This window comes from Furipterus horrens, unplaced genomic scaffold (assembly GCF_987537825.1).
Source record: "Furipterus horrens unplaced genomic scaffold, mFurHor1.1.pri manual_scaffold_11, whole genome shotgun sequence".
In the NCBI taxonomy this organism is placed as follows: domain Eukaryota; kingdom Metazoa; phylum Chordata; class Mammalia; order Chiroptera; family Furipteridae; genus Furipterus; species Furipterus horrens.
This window is the reverse complement of record NW_028327181.1, coordinates 2,096,916-2,114,889: the sequence shown is the minus strand read 5'-3', so window position 1 is coordinate 2,114,889 and position 17,974 is coordinate 2,096,916. Positions and strand designations below refer to the sequence as shown.

Sequence of the window (17,974 nt, the reverse complement as noted above, 5' to 3'; positions counted from 1 at the left end):
GTCCCGGGGTCTGGCCTTGCGGCCCCTTCCAGGCCGGCTCCCACTGAGTGCCATGCTCTGGCCTCCAGGCACCACCGTCCCACTGCATGGGGGTGACATGGGCAGGAAAGCGACGGGCAGTGAGAGCCAGTGCAGCAGGAACCTTGGGGGTGCACCCAAGGGCCTCAGCATCAGGCCAGGACTCTGGGCTCCCCTGGGCATGATGGCAGTGGGGGGAGGAGGGGTGCCTGCAGGGCTTCGTGGGGAAGATGCGGGCTGTCCCGAAAGAGAGACGGAGACAGAGCGAGACCAAGGCGGGGGAGAGACAGCAGCTCCCAGCCTGCAGGTGACAGACAGGCTGCGATGGGCGGACAGGGCCTCCCGACTTCCTCCCACCCCGGCAGTGTCCAAACCCAGAAAGCTCCTGACCCACTGACGGGGAGCCGCCCCCACCCAGCCTCCAAAGAGCCATCGTGCCTGAGGGCCACACGGGGCCCCCAAATTGGGGAAGGGACAGAGGGGGCTGAAACGCCAGGCCCTGATGGGCAAGGGAAGCTCCCCCAACACACGCCTCCTGGGGGCTGAAGGGTCTGGAATCAACTTGGCACAGGGACCCCCGGCAGAGCGCTGTCTGCCACACGCCCCGCAGACAGACACCTCAGGGGGCCGCAGCTAGGCGGCCCTGTTTCCTCCCTGCCCCGCCTCAAGAAACTGTCACGCCCACTCATGGCTCCCGGGGCCATGGCCTCGAATCAGTGGGGGCCTGCCCACCTCAAGCTTACAGCTCAGCAGCCTGTCCCACAAGCCACCCCAGGAGTCTCTGAGCGAACCTCAGTTTCTTCACCTGGAATAACATCAGGCATGCACCTCCTAGGTCATTCAACAGATGTTCACTGAGCACCTTCTATGTGCCAGGCCCTGCTCTAGGTGTGGGGCACACGGCAAGACATTTCAAGTCCCCGGCCCTTTTGAAGGTGACGATGCCTTAAGGCCCACCCTGATGATAAGCAGGATAACCGAGATCATCGCTGAGTCAGGAACTAAACTAGGGTGGGGGGGAGTGATGGGCATGGGGGTGGGGTGCTGCCATGTCTCTGCAGGTGGCGGGATCGAGCTCACCAGCAGGACGCAGCTGTGGGAGGGTCCACAGGGAAGGGAACTGCCAAGTGCACAGGCCCTGAGGCAGGAACAGAACAGAGAAGGTGGCCCACGTGGCTGCAGTGCCGGAGGGACGGAGGCACAGAGGGACAGTGGGCGAGGGGCTGAGCCGCGCGGGCAGGGCTGGGCCTGAGACAGCGACTGAGCAGGGCAAGGAGCCCAGGCCAAGAGCAGGCTGTCCCGCGGCCGAGCCCAGAGCTGCGGGGGGAGACACACAGGAACACCAGGAAGCAGAAAGTGCTCGGGACGAAAGAAACAAAGAGGAAGGACAGAGAGCCCCTGAGGGAGGTCTCCCTGCCAGAGGTGGAAGGATCTGCGCGGCGGAATGAACAAGTAACAGCGGATCAGAACGCAAAGGGAGGCGCTATCCGTGGGCCCGCTCCACCTGAAGTCAGTGGTTGACTGAACAGATAAATGGAGAAGGGAGAAGCCGTCGTATGGAATCCTAATTCATCGGCGGAGGCGGAGGGAGGGGAACAGAACTCGCCGTCAGGCCGTGGTGACAGCGCCGGCTGGCCCCCCGCAGGAGTGTCACTGAGCCGGCACAACCCTGAGCAGGAACGGGGACTTGCACAGCCTCGCAGCGTCTCCCCAGACAACTCCTAGTCATGCAGTGTCCCCAAGTTCCCTGACATCCCTCCCTGTGACAGGAGGCGGGATGTGGGGACCTGCTTCCAAAACGCAGAGGGCAGAACGGGACGGAGGAGAAACAGGGCCAAGGTGGACACCCCCGCTCGGTGGGGGCAGGGGAGCAGGACAGGATGTGACGGGGAGGGACTTCCCCAGACCCACAGCCAGGCTCCTCCCGGAAACTTCAGACAAACCCACACTTGGGATGTTCCACAAAGCCCCTGACCGGTGCTGTGCCCCCATGTCAGGGGCAGGATGACCCCGGGCAGGCTGGGGACGGGCGCCGACTGGAGACCGAGGAGGCCCGGGGCCAGAGCGGGACATGGGACCTGGATCCGATCTTGGACCAGAGAGGACGTGAGCAGGACAACTGGGGAAACCCAGACGGGCGTATTCAGCTGACGGCGCGTGCCCACTCCCTGTGCTGGTCGTGAGAATGCGTCAGGCCCCTGCGGCACCCACGCCGGTGTGGAGCGGACGCAACAATTCCCTGCGCTGCGTTTGCGACTGCTCCGTAAGCTGAGCTATCTTAAAACAGGTTGTTAAAAAGGAAGGACGTGATCTATCTTGCAATGCCATAATTTACTTTCGAGCTTGCAGAGGGGCTTGGTGTGTGTCATGCACTGAAACGAGCCTCTCTCGCCAGAGCGAGCGTGTAAGAAGGGAACGGCTGGGTGTGAAGACAGACACACGGACGGAGCGTGCCGGGAGAACCCGGGGAGAAGGCCGTGTCACCGTGGAGGACGGAGCGTCCACAGGCCGAGGAGCGCCCAGGATGGCCGGCAGACTCCGGAATCCAGAAGAGGCGGGGAAGGCGCCTCCCTGAGAGCCTCCCAAGTCCCCAGTGACACCTTGATTTCTGACTTCTGGCTCTAGAACCGTGAGAATTACATGCTGCTGTTTGCAGCCCCCCGGTCTGCGGCATCCGCCCCGCGGCCCCAGGCCACCAACGCTGTGGCCACAGCATTTACAAGCAGCGGAGCCGCGGCTGCGCACTGCAGGGTCGGCGAGGGCACAGTCCCGAGCGCGTAGAGCGGGCGGCGCCGCTGTCTGCGTCTCCCTGGCCCACCCGCGTCTCCTACCGAGGCAAGCGCTGTGCCTGGCACCTGGAGCAACTGCCTGCTGCAGCCCACCGGGACAAGAGCCCACAGGCTGCGGATGCGCGGGGTCCGCCGCCAGAGCCAGCGCGGAGGGCGCTGTGTTTGGGCTGCAGCGCTTTCTGGAACGTCTGCACTTGGTGCCAGCGCTGAAAACCAGAAGCTGCTGCATAAAGAGCTCAACTTAAAGCTCCTCTGGAAACACCAGGCGGTCTGGCCACGCTCCCTCCTGGCCACAGACTGGGAACGGAGGCCTGTGGCCCCTTTCAAAGGGCGACGAGCCCGCCATCACTAGCGAGAGTCCCCAGCCCTCCACTCTGCTTTTCTTCCCGCCACGAGGCCTGCACGTGGGCCAGCGCCGCCCACACAGCTTGCCCGGGGTTGTCCACTGGTTCCACAGCCGTCCAGCAAACATTTTCGGAGTGTTTATTTGGAGCCAAGAAGTGTTTTGACATTGGAGATGCAAGCAGAGAGCTGCAGACGAATCTTCTCCACTGAGATTCTGTCCGGCAGAACTACGGAGCCGCGTGTCCGAAGCTCCGGCGGGCGGACGCCACGGCAGCACGGGTCCCCGGCAGAGGCAGCAGTGGGGGCAAAGCCCAAGGCCGTCCTCTGTAAGACAGTACGGCCTGGGAGGGACTTGGACGTGTCCTCCGCTCTGGACTTGGGAGCAGCAAGGAAACAGAAACTCTGTGGGCGTTCAAGGAGACTTCTGGCCAGGCCGTGGGTGGGACCCGCACGGTTCTAGACAAGCAAAGCTTGGGGCAATCAGGGGAGGCTTCCTGGGGGAAGGAAGGTCTGCGGCGAGGCTGGGGGAAAGCAGAGATTCTGGGCTAGGAAGGAGAGATGGGGAATTTGGGGGGGGGGGGGGTCGCTGAGGGGGGGGGTCGCTGAGGGGGGGCCAGAGCCAGCCGCTGGGGAAAGGGCCCGCAGCAGCAGCCAGGGCAGGGCCCTGGGGCTTCGGGAGGAGCTGCTGCACCGGGGTGACCAAGGGTCTAAAGCACCTTCCTACACGAAACAGATGCTCCAAGACCGACTTACTGACAAGCAAAGCACCCTTACTTGCCAAGGTCAACAGGCTGGAGCAGGCAGAGCCCGAACTGGAGACCCAAGAGGGGAAACAGGGTGGGTGTGCAGATGGGGCTGGCCTAGGAGTTTGGCTGTGTGACCCTGGGGAAGTGACTTAACATCCCTGAACCCAGAGCAAGACCACAATGGCAAGTTAACAGTGACCTGGGTCCCAAGTGACCTTCCCATCTGCACAGCCCCATGGCTGATGGCTGCAGTCAGCCCCGTCCCCAACAAGGCAGAGGGGGAAGAAATCAGGCCTCAACACAGAAAGGCGAGGCACAGAGCGAGACCCCGAGGGGATGAGGGGACAGAAGGGGCCCGGCTCTCCCACCAGGCGAGGGTGTGGCAGGTGAGGCCACAGCAGAACCCCCGTCCCGCACCCCAGACCCACCATATCACACGCGGTTTTCATGACACCAGTGCGTTCCGCCGAGGGAGCTGCAGGCCACTCCTGCAAAGGGGGCCCCTCCCTCAACAGAGCACCCACTTCTGCACCTCGGGGTTGCCCCCAGCCCCACCCCTGTCCCCCCAAGGCTGGAGCGGTCTGAGAGTCGCTCCTGAGGCCTGGGGCGGAGGTCCTGCAGCAAGTCCCCGCCGTGGGGCACAGGGGGCGCCGCCCCCCCCAGGAGGCGGGCGGCAGAGAAAGAGCAGCAGCGGGGACCCAGGTGACGTGCACACGTCCAACCCTGCCAGTGCGGCCGCAAGCCAAGCGTGAAATTAACTTTAACTCTGCGGCCCCAGCACGCAGAGAAATTAAAGTGACGGAGCAAGGTCCCTGGGGAAGGGGTCACTGCCCACCTGGTAGCAATGACAGCAGCAGGAGGGAGGGGCCGGGAGAAGGGGACAGGGGGGTGGGGATGGGGGCGCAAGGGTGAGCCCTGCAGCGCCCTGGCCTGATTCTCTGCCCGTCACCAAGCCGCCACCACTCCACAGGCGCAGTCACGGCCTGTCTGCAGCACCAGCACTCAGGCCCCGCCCCGTCTCCCCAAACCCAGCACCGGCCCGGTGCACAGCAGGCGCTCCATGAACACGCGTGGGAAGAGGGAGCGGACGAGGGGTCACGCTGGGTGTCTGCAGACCAAGTACGAAGACCAGAGACCACAGAACACGGACCCACGGAACCTGCAGCAGCCCGAGGGGACAGGTGCTTTCTCATCCCCACCTCACAGACGGGGACACCGCGGCACCGAGCGTAAGTGGGGAGCCTCAAGGCCCAGATGTCCGTGGCCCTAAGCCCGGCCCTGCACCGTCAGCCTCCACCTCAGGGAGCAGCTTCACTGCCCGTCCTCACAGCTGCCCTGGCACCCACGGGACCTCCCTGTCCCGACCCTCCACGCTCCCGACCCCGCGGCAGCTCCCACACGGTCAGGCCCCACCAGCATCCTTGCCACCACTGCTCGTCTAGATGGCTGTAGTGACCTCTGCCAAGGTCTCCCAAGCCCCAGGGGTTTCTCCCTGAGGCCACCAGCAGGAGCTTTTAAACACAAAAGCCCTGTCACATCACTTCCCAGAATAAACCGCACAACTAGTCCAGCCTCAGCAGATACGTGGGCACCATCCGGAGGTTTGCACGCCTCCAGGGATGGGGAGCTCACCACTGCACATATACCCTGCAATTCCACCCTGGGGACGCTCAATCAGACAGGCTGGACTGCCCACGGGACCCACTAAGCATTGCCCTTCAAAGTCACACAGAAAAGCCTGCGCCGTCTCCCAATGCACAGCCGTGGACAGGTCAGAGACTTTGACCCCAGAGTGTGCCTCCAGCCTGACTCCCCGAAGTGCTCATGGCCAAATGTCCCCTCCTCCCGCACCTGGCCTGGCTGGGAATCCCAAAGGGACAGAGAAGCCACACCCAGCCCAGGCTCCCGAGAGCCGTGCCCGTACCCCGCCCCGTGCGTCTGCACGCTTCCCGCACGTACTCACATTTTGATGTTCTCATGGTACTGCCTGGTGTCGGAGGGCTGGTTGTACAGCGGCTGCAGGGGAGAGAGAGGGGGCCCGTGAGAGCCGGGCCGGCCACGGCCGCACCGCAGAGCCGGCAGCCACCGCGCCCGATGCTCCGGCTCCACTGGTGTGGGAACCGGCCGCTGGCGGGCTCGAAGCGGAACATGGGGACCCGGCCCACGGCCCCAGCCAGGAACAGACTGTCACCCTCTGGGCACAGCTGTGGTACCATGACTTCCTGTCAAGGCCACCAGGGCTCCTCCGCAGGGCACTGGGCAGGGCTGTCCCCAGCCCAGGAGAGCTAAGACCAACAGCGGCCTCCGTGTCCACACGCCGCCGCCCTCGGCCTGGTTCGTGTCGGTCAGAGGACATGGGGGCACAGGAAGGCTGGCACACGGCTCGTGCCAACAGCTCGGGTAACAAGCCCCCGAGAACAGTGAAGAAGCTCGCGGTAAAGAAGGAAGGGGTGCCTGCCCTGTGACCCCCACCCCCGCTGCAGAAGCCCCAGAAACGCTGGGGCCCTGTGTCCCGCCAGGAGACGAATGTCCGAACGCCCAGACAGGGACACGTTAGCAAGCTAAACGCCCACCGTCAGAAGGACGAATGTGGAAAGCAGGACATCGCGTCAGGAGTACTAGGCAGCACTGAAAAATGAGCAGCCAGGGCCCACGGGCAGACAGCACGCTCAAGGAAAGGGGCCGGTCGCTACAGGGCCTGTGATGGGGCCGGAGCTCGGCTAGACGCCCTGTGTCCCCTCCGGGACGGCAGCCCCACAGGCAGGGACTCGGGGCACAGCCTGGGTTCATGGCCTGGTCCTAACACTCCCTGGCCGTGGGGCTCTTGGTGACTTACTCAGGCCACCTGTGCCCTGGCTGTCGTCTGTAAAACAGGGTTAAACTCCCAGGGTTGTTGTGAAGGTGAAGTGAGGCAGGGCCTGCAAGATCCTGGCCCCGCGCATGGCAGTGAGGCCCAAGGGTCCGTGTCATCGTCACCGGCGGGGGCGGGACCCACGGCGCTCATTGTCCTCCCTCCCTGAGCCAGCGGGACAGGGGCAAACACCACGGAAGCAGAGGCTTGGAAATGCGTGTCTGTGTTTCTGCTTCCTCTCTAGGTCGGCCCCTGTCAAGGGGACAGCCCAGCCTGCGGAGGCGGACGGGCAACATGGTGACAGCCTGGCCGAGGCCGAGCCGGAGCGGCCCGCCGACTGCCCAGCTGGCCACAGACGCGAGCGAGCCGAGCAGAGCCCAGAGCAGCAGACGCTCGGCTGACGTCCGCCCTGCTGGCGAACAGCACATGGGGCTTGTCTTAGCCGCTCCGTTCTGCTCTGCAGCGACAGCAAACAGGCGCGAGCCTCACCCCCTTTTGCAGACGGGGAAACTGTGCCCCTGAAAGGGAGATGCGTCTGCCCACAGCTGGTTGATGAGCTGGTCCCAGAATCCGGCCTTTTCCCCTCCCCCTCCGTCTCTGTCAGAGGCCCACACACGCAGCAGGCACCTTGGGGCTGGCCACGGTGACCGCAGTGGAAGAACCGGGGGCTGAGTGTGAGGGGTCAGGCAGGACAGGAAGGACTGGCCTGCGTCCTGCAGCCTCAGGCAGGGCCCGGGGGAAGGGGAGAGGGCACAGGAGGCCTGCCCCAGAGCTTCCCGCTGGGGACGGAGTGGGCACACTGCTGACACCCACAAACCTCTTCCTAACAACAGCTGACGGGGACTGCCCACAAGCTGCATGGCCACAGGCCCCAACCTGCCTGTTTCCAGGGCAGGGTCCAAGGGGGTCTCTCCCAGCCCCCTCCTAGCCACCTGCAGAGGAGCCGCCCGAGGCCAGGCAGGGCCTCATCTGTCCTGGGAGGCAAGTCCCAATATGGTGGCCAGGAGGCGACCTTGGCCCTCCCGGCCATAGCAGCCAGTGGGGCGCAGGGTTCCCCTGCCTCTTGCTATCAGGCAGGCGTTGCCTTCTGCCAGGGGACAAGGCACCTAGAGGGAATAATCCCTCCCACAGCCCCAGCAGCGAGGGCCCCTGCACGCCAGGACGGCCCACCCCTCCTGGCCGGGCCCCGGGCCTGTATGTCGCCTGCTCCTCGCCTCCAGTTCCTCCTTTTAAAAGGGGGGCACAGCCAAACAATCAGAGGGCAGGGGTAGAGACAAAGGGGAGGCCGGGTCTGACAGTAGGACGTGGGACAGCAAAGCCCGGGGCAGAAACGAGGTGCTATGAGGAGAGCTGGGTCGTGGGGACAAGGACGGGTCCTCTGTGGGCCTGACTTCAGCCAGCCGGCGGGGTGGCCGAGCGAGCCAGCAGCCCCAGGTGGACGGAGCTGCTGAGATATGAAGTCTCAGCACTGGCCCTCAACCCTGCGGTGACAGACACCATGTTCTTAAAATAACATCTCTGAACAGGAAGGAAACCAGTGACTAAAAGCGAGAGGGAGAGCTGGGAGCTGACCGCCCATGGCCTCCCCGCATGGCCCCGCCCCCAGGCCGGGCCGCGGTCTCAAGCGCAAATGTCTCCTAGGCCCGGACCTCAGTTGCGGGAGGTCACAGAGTGCACACTGCTGTCCCTGAGGCCAGGGGGCCGCTCTCTGGGCTGAGAGCCCTTGGATGCAGCTGGGAGACCTGCAGGGAACTAGATTCCCAATGGGGCAGCCCAGGGACCCCAGAGCTTCCTGGGCTCTGACTCCCGGGTGGCACCAAGTGGTCCCTGCAGAGGGTGCCCCTCTGACCTGCCTCCACCTGGGCCTTGCGGTGACCACACAGAGGTCAGACCTGTGCAGAACTAGCTGGCACACCCCCATGGGCTCAGCACACCTTCCCTCATCTCCTGCTGTGTGACCCTGGGCAAGGCGTTGCCCTCTCTGTGCCTCGTCCAGAAGAGACAGGGACACTTCCACAGAGCCTGACACAGCAGGGGCTTTGTCCACATGAGTCTCCTCTGCAGACTCTCCGAAGGCCACCAGGCCAGCAGCCTGACTTCAGGGGACGCCAGTGATGGCCACTCAACCGCTCCGATGCTCCAGAACTCAGCCTCCAGTGCCACCGGCCTTGAGGGAGGCTCTGCTCTGGGACCCAAGCCGGGGATGACCCGGAAGAGAATCGCTCAGATGCCAAGCCCAGCAGACCTCTGCCCGGCCCCCAGGGACGCCGGCCCTCCCTCGTGGCCTCCATTCACAGCCCCCACGCAGGGGGCCCTGGGTCTAAACGGGAGAGGAAAGAGGAGAGGGAGAGCCCCCAGGTCTGGGAATGGTTGGGTACCTGCCATCCCATCGGTAAGAAGGGGAGACTGAGGAAGAAGCCGCTTCCTAGAAGCAGGGACTAGAAAATGACGCAGCAACTTTGGGAGACAGCCTGGCAGTTCAAGAGGCTCAGCATCGCATCACCACGGCCCAGACCTGGGTGGGCACCCAAAGAAACAAAAACACGCATCCACATAGGCAGCTGTGCGCTGACATCACCACCAAGCCAGAGCTGCTGAATGTCCATCGACAGATGAAGGGCAAACTAAAGGTCGTCTCTCCAGCCAAAGGAACGTGACTCAGCCATGAGAAGGAACGGAGACACCCGCCACACCGGGGACGAGCCTCAATTACACGGCACTGCGGGAGAGCCACCAGCCACAAAGGCCACGCGCGGTGCGGTCCCCTGAGAACAAGTGCCCAGAAGAGGCCCGTCGCAGCCGGAACGCAGCCCAGTGGCCGGCTGCGGGGGCAGCGGGGAGGGGGTGATGAGGAGATAAGGGGGGGGGGGGAGCCAAGGGCACAGAGATCTTTCTGAGACAGTGAGAAGTTCTAAAAGTGATGGCGGAGATGGGTGCACACATCCGTGAATGTGATGAAGTTACTGAGCTGTACGGCATGGGACTTACATCTTAATAAAGATCATTTAAAAAAAAAAAAAAAAAGGCGTCCTGGAGATCAGGGCCCAGGCTGGCGGCTGATACTCGCCAACCCCCAGCTGCCCAGGCCCAGTGTGGGTGCACAACCCGCTGCTCCCGAGTGTTCCCGGCGGCCGCGGGCCTGGGTTTGCACCACAGACCGTTTCACTTAACCTCAAAGACCCTGACTCCCCGGTTCGCGGACAAGGACCCAAGGCCCTTTCCCGTGGCCACAGAGCAAACAGGTGGTGAGTGGGTAAGACTTGACTTCCGCTCCGGGAGGACACCCACACCCACCCCAGAGCCGCCAAGGACACCTGCGTGGGCGGGTCACGGCACCCCCACATGCTGTGGGACACTCCCGACCGCCGTAGCAACAACAGCTGACGCTCAGCCGCCCAGCAGGCACTATGTCTGGGGCTTCACAGACAGTCCCAGTCCGTCACCACTGCGCCCCGATGGGATACGCGCGGCTGGGACGCTCACTTCGCAGGGGAGGAGAGGGAGGCACAGAGAAGTTAAGAGACCTGCTCAGGGTCACACAGCTATCAGGGGCAGATCAGGAGCTGACCCCAGATCATGTGGCCAACAGCACACGCTTCCCATGCTGAGCCGGACCCGATGGGCTGGGCTCCCAGGTGTCGATCTCCCCACAGCCCGAGTGGCGGGCGCGCAGCCTGGCAGGGGTGACACCGCCGGCAGCACGGCCCACCCACCGGCTATCTGCCAGTCCTTTATCACAGGGTGCATTTCCTGCCTCCTCCGAGGACAGGGCAGTGCTGGGCAACACAGGCTTTCCTCCCCCACACGCCCACCTGCCGCCCCCCTCCCAGAGCTCCCCCTGCCCCCCATCCCTGGCTCACCAGCTCCACCTGGGGCCCCAGGCCTTCCAGAATCCGATGTGCAGCTTCAGCCTTCTTCTGCAGGATGATGGAGAAGAGGAGGAATTAAACACACACACACACACACACACACACAGAACAGATTATAAATAGAGGCCTCCAGGAATGGCAGGCAGCTGCCCAACCCAGCACACCCATCCACAGCCCAGGGGGTGGGGGAGGCCAGGCCCCCCTGCACACCCTCCCCAGGCTGGAAACACAGTAATACACGGGGGCCCACACGCCCCCACAGCATCCCTGGAGAGCTCGCCAAGTTTCGATTCTAACAAACGCACCGTGTTCTTGGGTGATGCCCCCCCACGCCCCCAGGCCCGCCGCCCCAGCCTCGTGGTGTGCTCCCCGCTCGCCAGCCGGCCCGCACTGCCTGGGCCTTGGGGGCTGGCTGGGTGTCTACGGTTACCTCTGAGCTGGTGCCGCCGGCAGGGGGGATGGAGACGCTCAGAGATCAGAGATCCATACCCTTTCTAGGATTCTTGTATTTCACAGTCATGTGACTGTGTCTGAGCCGCCCTGGGGCCTCCCGCCTCCCTCACAACCCAGGACTTATTAGGAAAACAGGGACATGTGGCAGAAAGGCCTCGGTGGCCGCGAATTCAACAGGCCGGACCTCTGGGCCCCGGCCATGAAGGAGAACATTGTGTCTATGCCAGGCCCCGCCGGCCCCCGCCTGGGACCACCAGGGACTGCTCTGGGGCGGTCAGGCCAGCTGGGGGAAGGAGCAGACAGAGCGGTGTGGAAGGGACATCAGCAGAGTCCTTGAGGGATCTGGGCCACAGCACGCGACAGAAAGCTGGGTGCCCACAGCGTGCACGCAGAGACCTAAGTCCCCCCTGTCACCCAGGAAAGACTGGGGACTCCTGACTCAGCCAAACTCAGGGAGACCATTCAGTTTGGGGCATGGGCGGGTGAGGGGAGGCCAACCAAGTCGCCATCATCAGATCAAACCGTCCCCCAAAGAGCCCCAAATCCAGACCCACTAAAAGGGGGTGACCCAGAACCCTGAGGAACGTGGCTGACAGCAGAATGTGAGGCCCAGGCCCCCAGTGTCACCCAGGGAGGAGGGGTGCCTAGGGCCAGCCTCACTCCCCCGCTCTGTAGCCCCCGGTGACAGGATGTAGGTGGGCTCCAGCTGGCACCTAGAACTCGCTCCTCCTAGAGCCCTGGGCCCAGCCCACCCGGGACGGTGCTCTCGGTCCCACACCCGGTGTGATGGTTCCTGGCTCCCTAACAGACAGCCCCACAAGCCCTGAACCTGCCCCCACCCTGGGGCCTTTCAAGAGGCAACCCAATTTCCAGAACGCAGCACACCTACCCTTGACCCAGAAGGACGGCCCTAAGGACACCGCAGCACCGGGAAGACAGGGTGCGTGGCAGCCAAGGGCGAGGGGTCACAGCCGGCAGTCCAGTCCACTCCCCAACCTCGTGGCCTTGAGTGCGTCCCTTCACCCCTCACCTGGCCGTTACGGAAGTTAAAGCTGCTAGCCCGCGGAGGGCCCTAACATCGGGGCCTGGCGCGTAGCAGGCGCTGCAGGAGAGCTCCCCGTTACTGTTACTGCTGTGAACAGTAACGACGAGGCTGCCGCTCGTGCCTGGGGGCCTCTGCACACGCCAGGCCCTGGGCCAGATCCTTGGGTTTGGATTCCTCCGAAAACCCTGTGTGGAAGGTTCTAGCATCAGCCCCGTTTCCACAGAGAGAGCTGAGGCGCTGTGCTGCAGCTGGGTGGCAGATTAAAAGCTGGGCCCTGTAGCCCTGGACTGGCACCCCCACCTCCCCAGTCTCCGCGGGGCCTGCCCGCCACCTCCCGCCACAGTCCTGCCTACCGGGCCCCTTCCCAGGCAGGCAGGGCCCTCAGGCACACCTGTCCCTCGGCCGCCTCTGGGGTCAGCTCGAACCCTCAGCAAGCCGCCTCACCGAGCCTAAGTCTCCCCATCTGCAAAACGGGTGGGGCACCAAACTCCCAGGACCTCCGCAAGGGTGTCCTGCAAGGAACAGAGTGACAGGCACGTTGTCACTTCCCTCTGACTCGCCCCTGGAAAGGAGCTCAGCAGGCGCAGACGCCCGAGCTGGAAACCCCTCGCCCCTGGGCTGACAGCTTCCCGCCACCCTGAGAGCCAAGGCCCAGCTCCTCACCGGGTCCACAGGGCCAGGCTGGGGGAAGCCACTGACCTGGGCCGCCCTGTTCAACTCCCAGGGGACAGACCCAGGGGCTCGGGCCTCAAGGCCTCTCTCCAGGCACCCGGGGCTGGGGCCGGGGCCTCGCTCCTCCTGCAGGGGACCCCAGGGTCCCTGTAAGCAGACCTCCCGGCAGCCGTCCCAGGGGTGCCAAAGACACTTGCACAGAGAGGTACACACAAGCACGTGGACCAAATACCATGTCTACACTGATAAAGGCACACACACACATGCATGCCGCGCAAGCAACTCGTACACACGCCGCATTCACATCCATACATCTGCACAGGGCACACAGAGCACACACGTGGACCCAAGTTAACACATGTGTATGCAGGAAGTATAAACACACACAACCAAACACAGCCCAGTCATGACAACCTGCAAACACAGGCACACAGCCACTCACGTGCATTTACACATCACAGGGCTACCAGGCACATGTACAAATTCATGTGTACAAGTGCACACCCAAGAGGCGCACCCCCCCACACTGACTCACACATGCACACACACAGCCATCCATAGGTACACATGAACACAGGTGCACACGTCTGTGAAGGGATAAGTGCAGATAATTGTGTCCTCTCTACTGAAAACGTCTTTCTACCGTTTCCAGTAGTGCCCACTTGGGCCACCCAGTTCAAATCCCATCTCCTCCAGGAAGTCTACCTTGACTGCCTGTTGCCCTGATTCCTCCAGTGCAGCCACCAGGCAAACTGCCCCTTATGTATACATCCTTCACTAGGGCTGCACATGTTTGCTTTCTCTGAACTCAGAGCTGAGCACGCCCCCAGCCTCCACCGCCCACCCACACATGGCCTTTGAAGATCAAACGAGTCCCCTGTCCCCTCTCTGAGCCTTTGCCTGTGCTGTGACCCCCCCTTGAACGTCCAGAGCCCACCCACTGCTTCCAAGAGGCCTTTCCCAGCCCCGCCGCCCCTGCTCCTCAGCCTCCTGTCCAGCCATCTGCGTGCACCTGCCCAGCCTGTCTGCACACGCAGCGCCTGAGGGCCGGGGAGCCTGGCTCAGCTGGCTGCCCCCTGCGTGCTGGCGCCTCGCTCACGTGCCCCGAATGGATAATGAGCCAGAGTCCAAATGCAGAAAAGCCAGGAGGGCCCTGCCTGGCGGGGAAGCTGCGTTTTCCAGCCAGTGCGGTGTTTAGACAGACCCTTCTCGGCAGCCTCTCCGAGGCACCAGCGGGGAGGAGGGAGGATTAAAATTTAATCTTATTGATCTCCTAAGGGGCGGTGAGTCCCGGCTGCTCCTGCCAAAGGCAGCCGAGGGGCCTCTGCCCACCCAGCCGACAGCCCCTGAGGCTCAGCTCAGGAAGACGAACCCCCCCTCCGCTGAGAACAGGGGCCAGTCCCCAAACCGAGGACTGCCGCAGGGGCAAACCTCGCCTCCCTTCACGTTCAAAAAACATTGACTGAGCACCTACTACGTGCCGTGCACCGTCCTGGGCACTAGGGACAGAGCTGAGATAAAGAAAGGGACCAAGATCCCTTGCCTTCACGGAACTTCCGTTCACGACACACAGAAGAGGCAGGAAGCGTGAACCGTGTCCCACAGGAACAGGGGAGAAAGGGAAAACTAAAGCCAGGAAGAGGAGAAATGGGGGTTGAAGGGTTTGCAGGACGAACAGAAGGTCGAAACGGGCCTCGCTGGCGCAGCAGGAGTGTACACGCGTGGGGAGAAGAAGCACCATGGCAGGGGCCTGCGTGTTCGAGGGAACACCAAGGCCAGCAGGGCTGAGCAGAGAGAGGGGTGCAGAAATGAAAGGACAGAAAGGGGAACTGGGGACACGGAGGAGCACAACTCCTCAGATCAATGGTGTGCCCACGGGTAGGGACTGGAGGGTGTGCTTCTGCCTCCCCCATCAGTAAGAATGTGAGTGGGCCGGGCCGAGGTCACGGCTGTGTCCCCAGTGCCTGGCAGAGGAGCAGGTGAAGAGCAGGCATCCCGTACATGGCTGCTAACGAATGGGTGGGTGAGCGAATGACGGATGCGTGGATGGGCTGTGTGCCACGCGCCCGGTGCACCTGAACAAGGGTGGGAGCACAGCCAGCACTCCCTTGGTGCCAGGCACTGCTCTGTGACACTACGGAATGAACTCTTTCAGCCTCCACGCCGCTGTACGAAGTCGGTGCTACAATACCGTCATTCTGCAGGCGAGGAGAACGAGCCACACAGAGTCTAAGTTATGTGCCCAAGGACATGGAGCCGGGAGGCGGAAGAGATGGAATCTGAACCAAGATGTCTGATGAAAGCACATGTGGCCTCATAGCTCTCCTGTTATGATTATTATGTGTGACTTGGGTTGTGGAGCCAGGCTGTGGGGTTGGGTGACCAGCCCCACAAGGCCCAACACATAGCTCCCAGGTCTAGCAGGCTCAGCCCCATCCCGCATCAATTGCTGCTTCAAGAGGTGGAGGCATAGCAGCTGCTCCAGTGGTTTCCTGCCTGGAGTTCCGGCTGTAGGCATCAGTGACATGTCCCCAGGTCCCAACATACCAGGGACGCCCCAGCCCCCATCTGCACTCTGAGCACCCACCCATCAGCCAAGAGCATATCCCACCGCAGAGACAGACAGGCAGGGTGGATGGGAGCTCCGGGCATGAGGGGGTCCAGGGAGGCCGAGGCAGGGAACAGAGGTCCCCATCAGTCACCCTGCACACTCGGTGCCCTCAGACCTGCAACAGCCCCTCTCTGGGCTCAGTCTCCTTCCTCGCCTGTAACACGGGAGGGAACTCAGCACCCACAGGCCCCGAGCACATCTGGAAAGAGCCGGCCATTCACCACCGAAGCTGAGCTCCCAGTGGCTTGACAGCGATGACAGGGAGCTCACTACCTCACCAGACACCAGGTTCCCCTTCAGGACAGCTCAGACCCTCGGGGATCAGCTCCTAGAGCCATGCTGCTCTGGGTGCTCTGAACTGGTCCCCACGACCGAGCCCCCTCCAGGGACCCCCCAGGAGCCCCCACATCTTGCTATCGGTCCTGTGTCCAACCATCCCGAAGGCCCCACCCAGGGCTAAATGTCAGGAGAGGCCTGTGCTGACGAAGCAGGACCTGAGGCCCGAGGGGCCATTTCCCAGCTGTGCGACTTTAAACAAGTCACCTAACCTCTCTGGGCCTCCGTCCCTCCATGTGTGGAATGGAAACAATTACCGCACCTCCCCTCCTAGGCCCAGGAGGAGAAAAAGCTGGAAAGGAGGAGCTGCTCAGCGGCGCCCGCCGTTACTGTCATAGTCACAACATGACGGCTGTCTTCTGCATTAAAGGAACTTCTTTCACTTGAGAGCCCCCGCGGCTGCCCATCCCCCCCACTGACCAGGGGCCCCTGCTGCTCCCGTGCCCCGACGCCTACATTTTCACGCCCACGCTGCAGCCGTGGCCAGCACTGTCCCGCCAGCACCACGTCCGAGCAGAACACGACGGGCCCCGCCGCGGCCGCGCCCCGCCCACCCGCAAACCCAGGCCGCCGTGCGCGCGCAGGGGCCCGCGGGGCGGGGCCGCGGCGCCTACCCGGTTCTCGTCGTAGATGATCTGCACGAGGCTGCGGTGCTTGGACTCGATGGGCGGCGGCGACACGGGCTGCGCAGGCTCGGGCGGCTTGGCGGCCTCCTCCTCCAGCTGTTGCTGCGGGAAGGAGAGCGCGGTGGTGAGCGCGCCGGCGGGCGGAAGGGGACGGGCCGCTCCCCCGCGCGCACGCCGGGCTGGTGGCCGCGCACAGGAAGTCAGGCTGCTACCCATTTCCTCTGAGTCACCCGCCAGGACTCCGGGAGAGGCCCCAGCTCCCCCCGCGGGGACGGCCGAGCGCTCTGCAGCCGGCGCCTGGGCTCCGAGCCCCGAGGCTGACAGCGCGCGCCTCCCGGGCAGGGCTGCGGGAGCGGGCAGCGCAGCCTGGAGCTCGCCGCGGGCCTGACGTCATTATCTGTCATCGTCCTCAGGAGAGGCTGTGCAGCCCCTGGAGCCAGACTGCCCAGATGGGAACCCCAGCCCTGCTGTGACCGACTCTGCACCTCGCCCTCCGCATCTGCGAAATGGGGACAATCAGATTCCCTACCCTCGCGTGGGCACTGCGCTCGGCCCTTGGGAAGCAACTTTCCATCCTCAGCAGCATGGTCTTTGCCCCTGCCCTGCGGGGCCCACACGGGCTGCCCCCAAACACCGCGCAGTGCCTTCCTCCATGCCGTCTGTACCAAGGGGGGAAATAAAGGCCAGCGAGCTTAAGACGCGGGCCCAAGGCGCACGGGAGGCCAGCGTGCAGGCGTGCGATCGGAAGGGCATCTCAAGTGAGATCAGAACACTGTTCTCCGCTCGTAACGCTCACAAAGCCTGCCCATGACCAGGGGGCAAACCACTATGCCCCCAAGAAGGCGGCCGAGAGGGAACACAGAAAGAACCAGGAAACCCCGTTCTGGTTCCTGGAGGCGCGAAGGCCTGGCAGGTGGAGCCCAGCTGCCCCGGCCCCTCAACGACCCCTGGCCGTGGCTTCCAGGAGGGCAGCCTGCACCCAGCAAAGCATCACAAGCGCTCCGAAGTGTAGGGCAAGTGAAGCCAAGAAAGGGGAGAAGTGCACGGCCAGAGAGGGTGGGCGAGACTCTGCCATCAGTGAGGGTCGCCTTCCCGAGACACCGAGGAGAAACATCAGAAACCCGGCGAGGAAGGCAGCTGAGGGCTCAGCCAGGCCCGAACTCCAGCCTCGGCAGCTGCGCGGCCTCGGGCCCTGTGTCAGCCTCAGAGGAAGCAGGAGCAATGGTGCTGACCTCAGCAAGGGTCCCAGGAGACGACCCGGGGGAAGTACTGCCCAGCAGCTGGAGAAAAGCTGGCCACCGAGCACAAACGGCCACTCTGGGACAGTAGGACGTGGAAGGGTCCGGGCCTGTGGACACTGCTGATGGGAATGTAAAATGGGATGGCTGCTGCGGAGTGGGCTGGTGGCTCCCGGAGTGACCACATGACCCAGCAATCCACCCCTAAGGGTATACGTGAAAGAATTCAAAGCAGGTGCTCAGAACAAAACCGTGAATACAAATGCTCATAGCTCTGCACAACAGCCAGAGGGTAGGAAAACTCTAATGTCCACCAGTGACCGAATGACAAGCATGGTCCGTTCATACAGAGGAATATTACTCGGCCATGAAAAA

At 63.3% G+C, this 17,974-nt stretch overlaps 1 protein-coding gene across 1 annotated transcript in view; it reads right to left on the bottom strand.

Annotated features, from left to right (window-relative positions):
* Positions 1–17,974, bottom strand: part of NCOR2 (nuclear receptor corepressor 2) — a 158,054-nt gene that overhangs the window by 85,271 nt on the left and 54,809 nt on the right. Inside the window, exons 7-9 of the mRNA XM_090291290.1 lie at positions 16,350–16,463; positions 10,610–10,666; positions 5,862–5,914 (exon numbers count right to left, since the gene is read on the bottom strand). Coding sequence (XP_090147416.1) covers positions 5,862–5,914; positions 10,610–10,666; positions 16,350–16,463 — 224 coding nt within the window. The remainder of the gene's footprint in view (positions 1–5,861; positions 5,915–10,609; positions 10,667–16,349; positions 16,464–17,974) is intronic.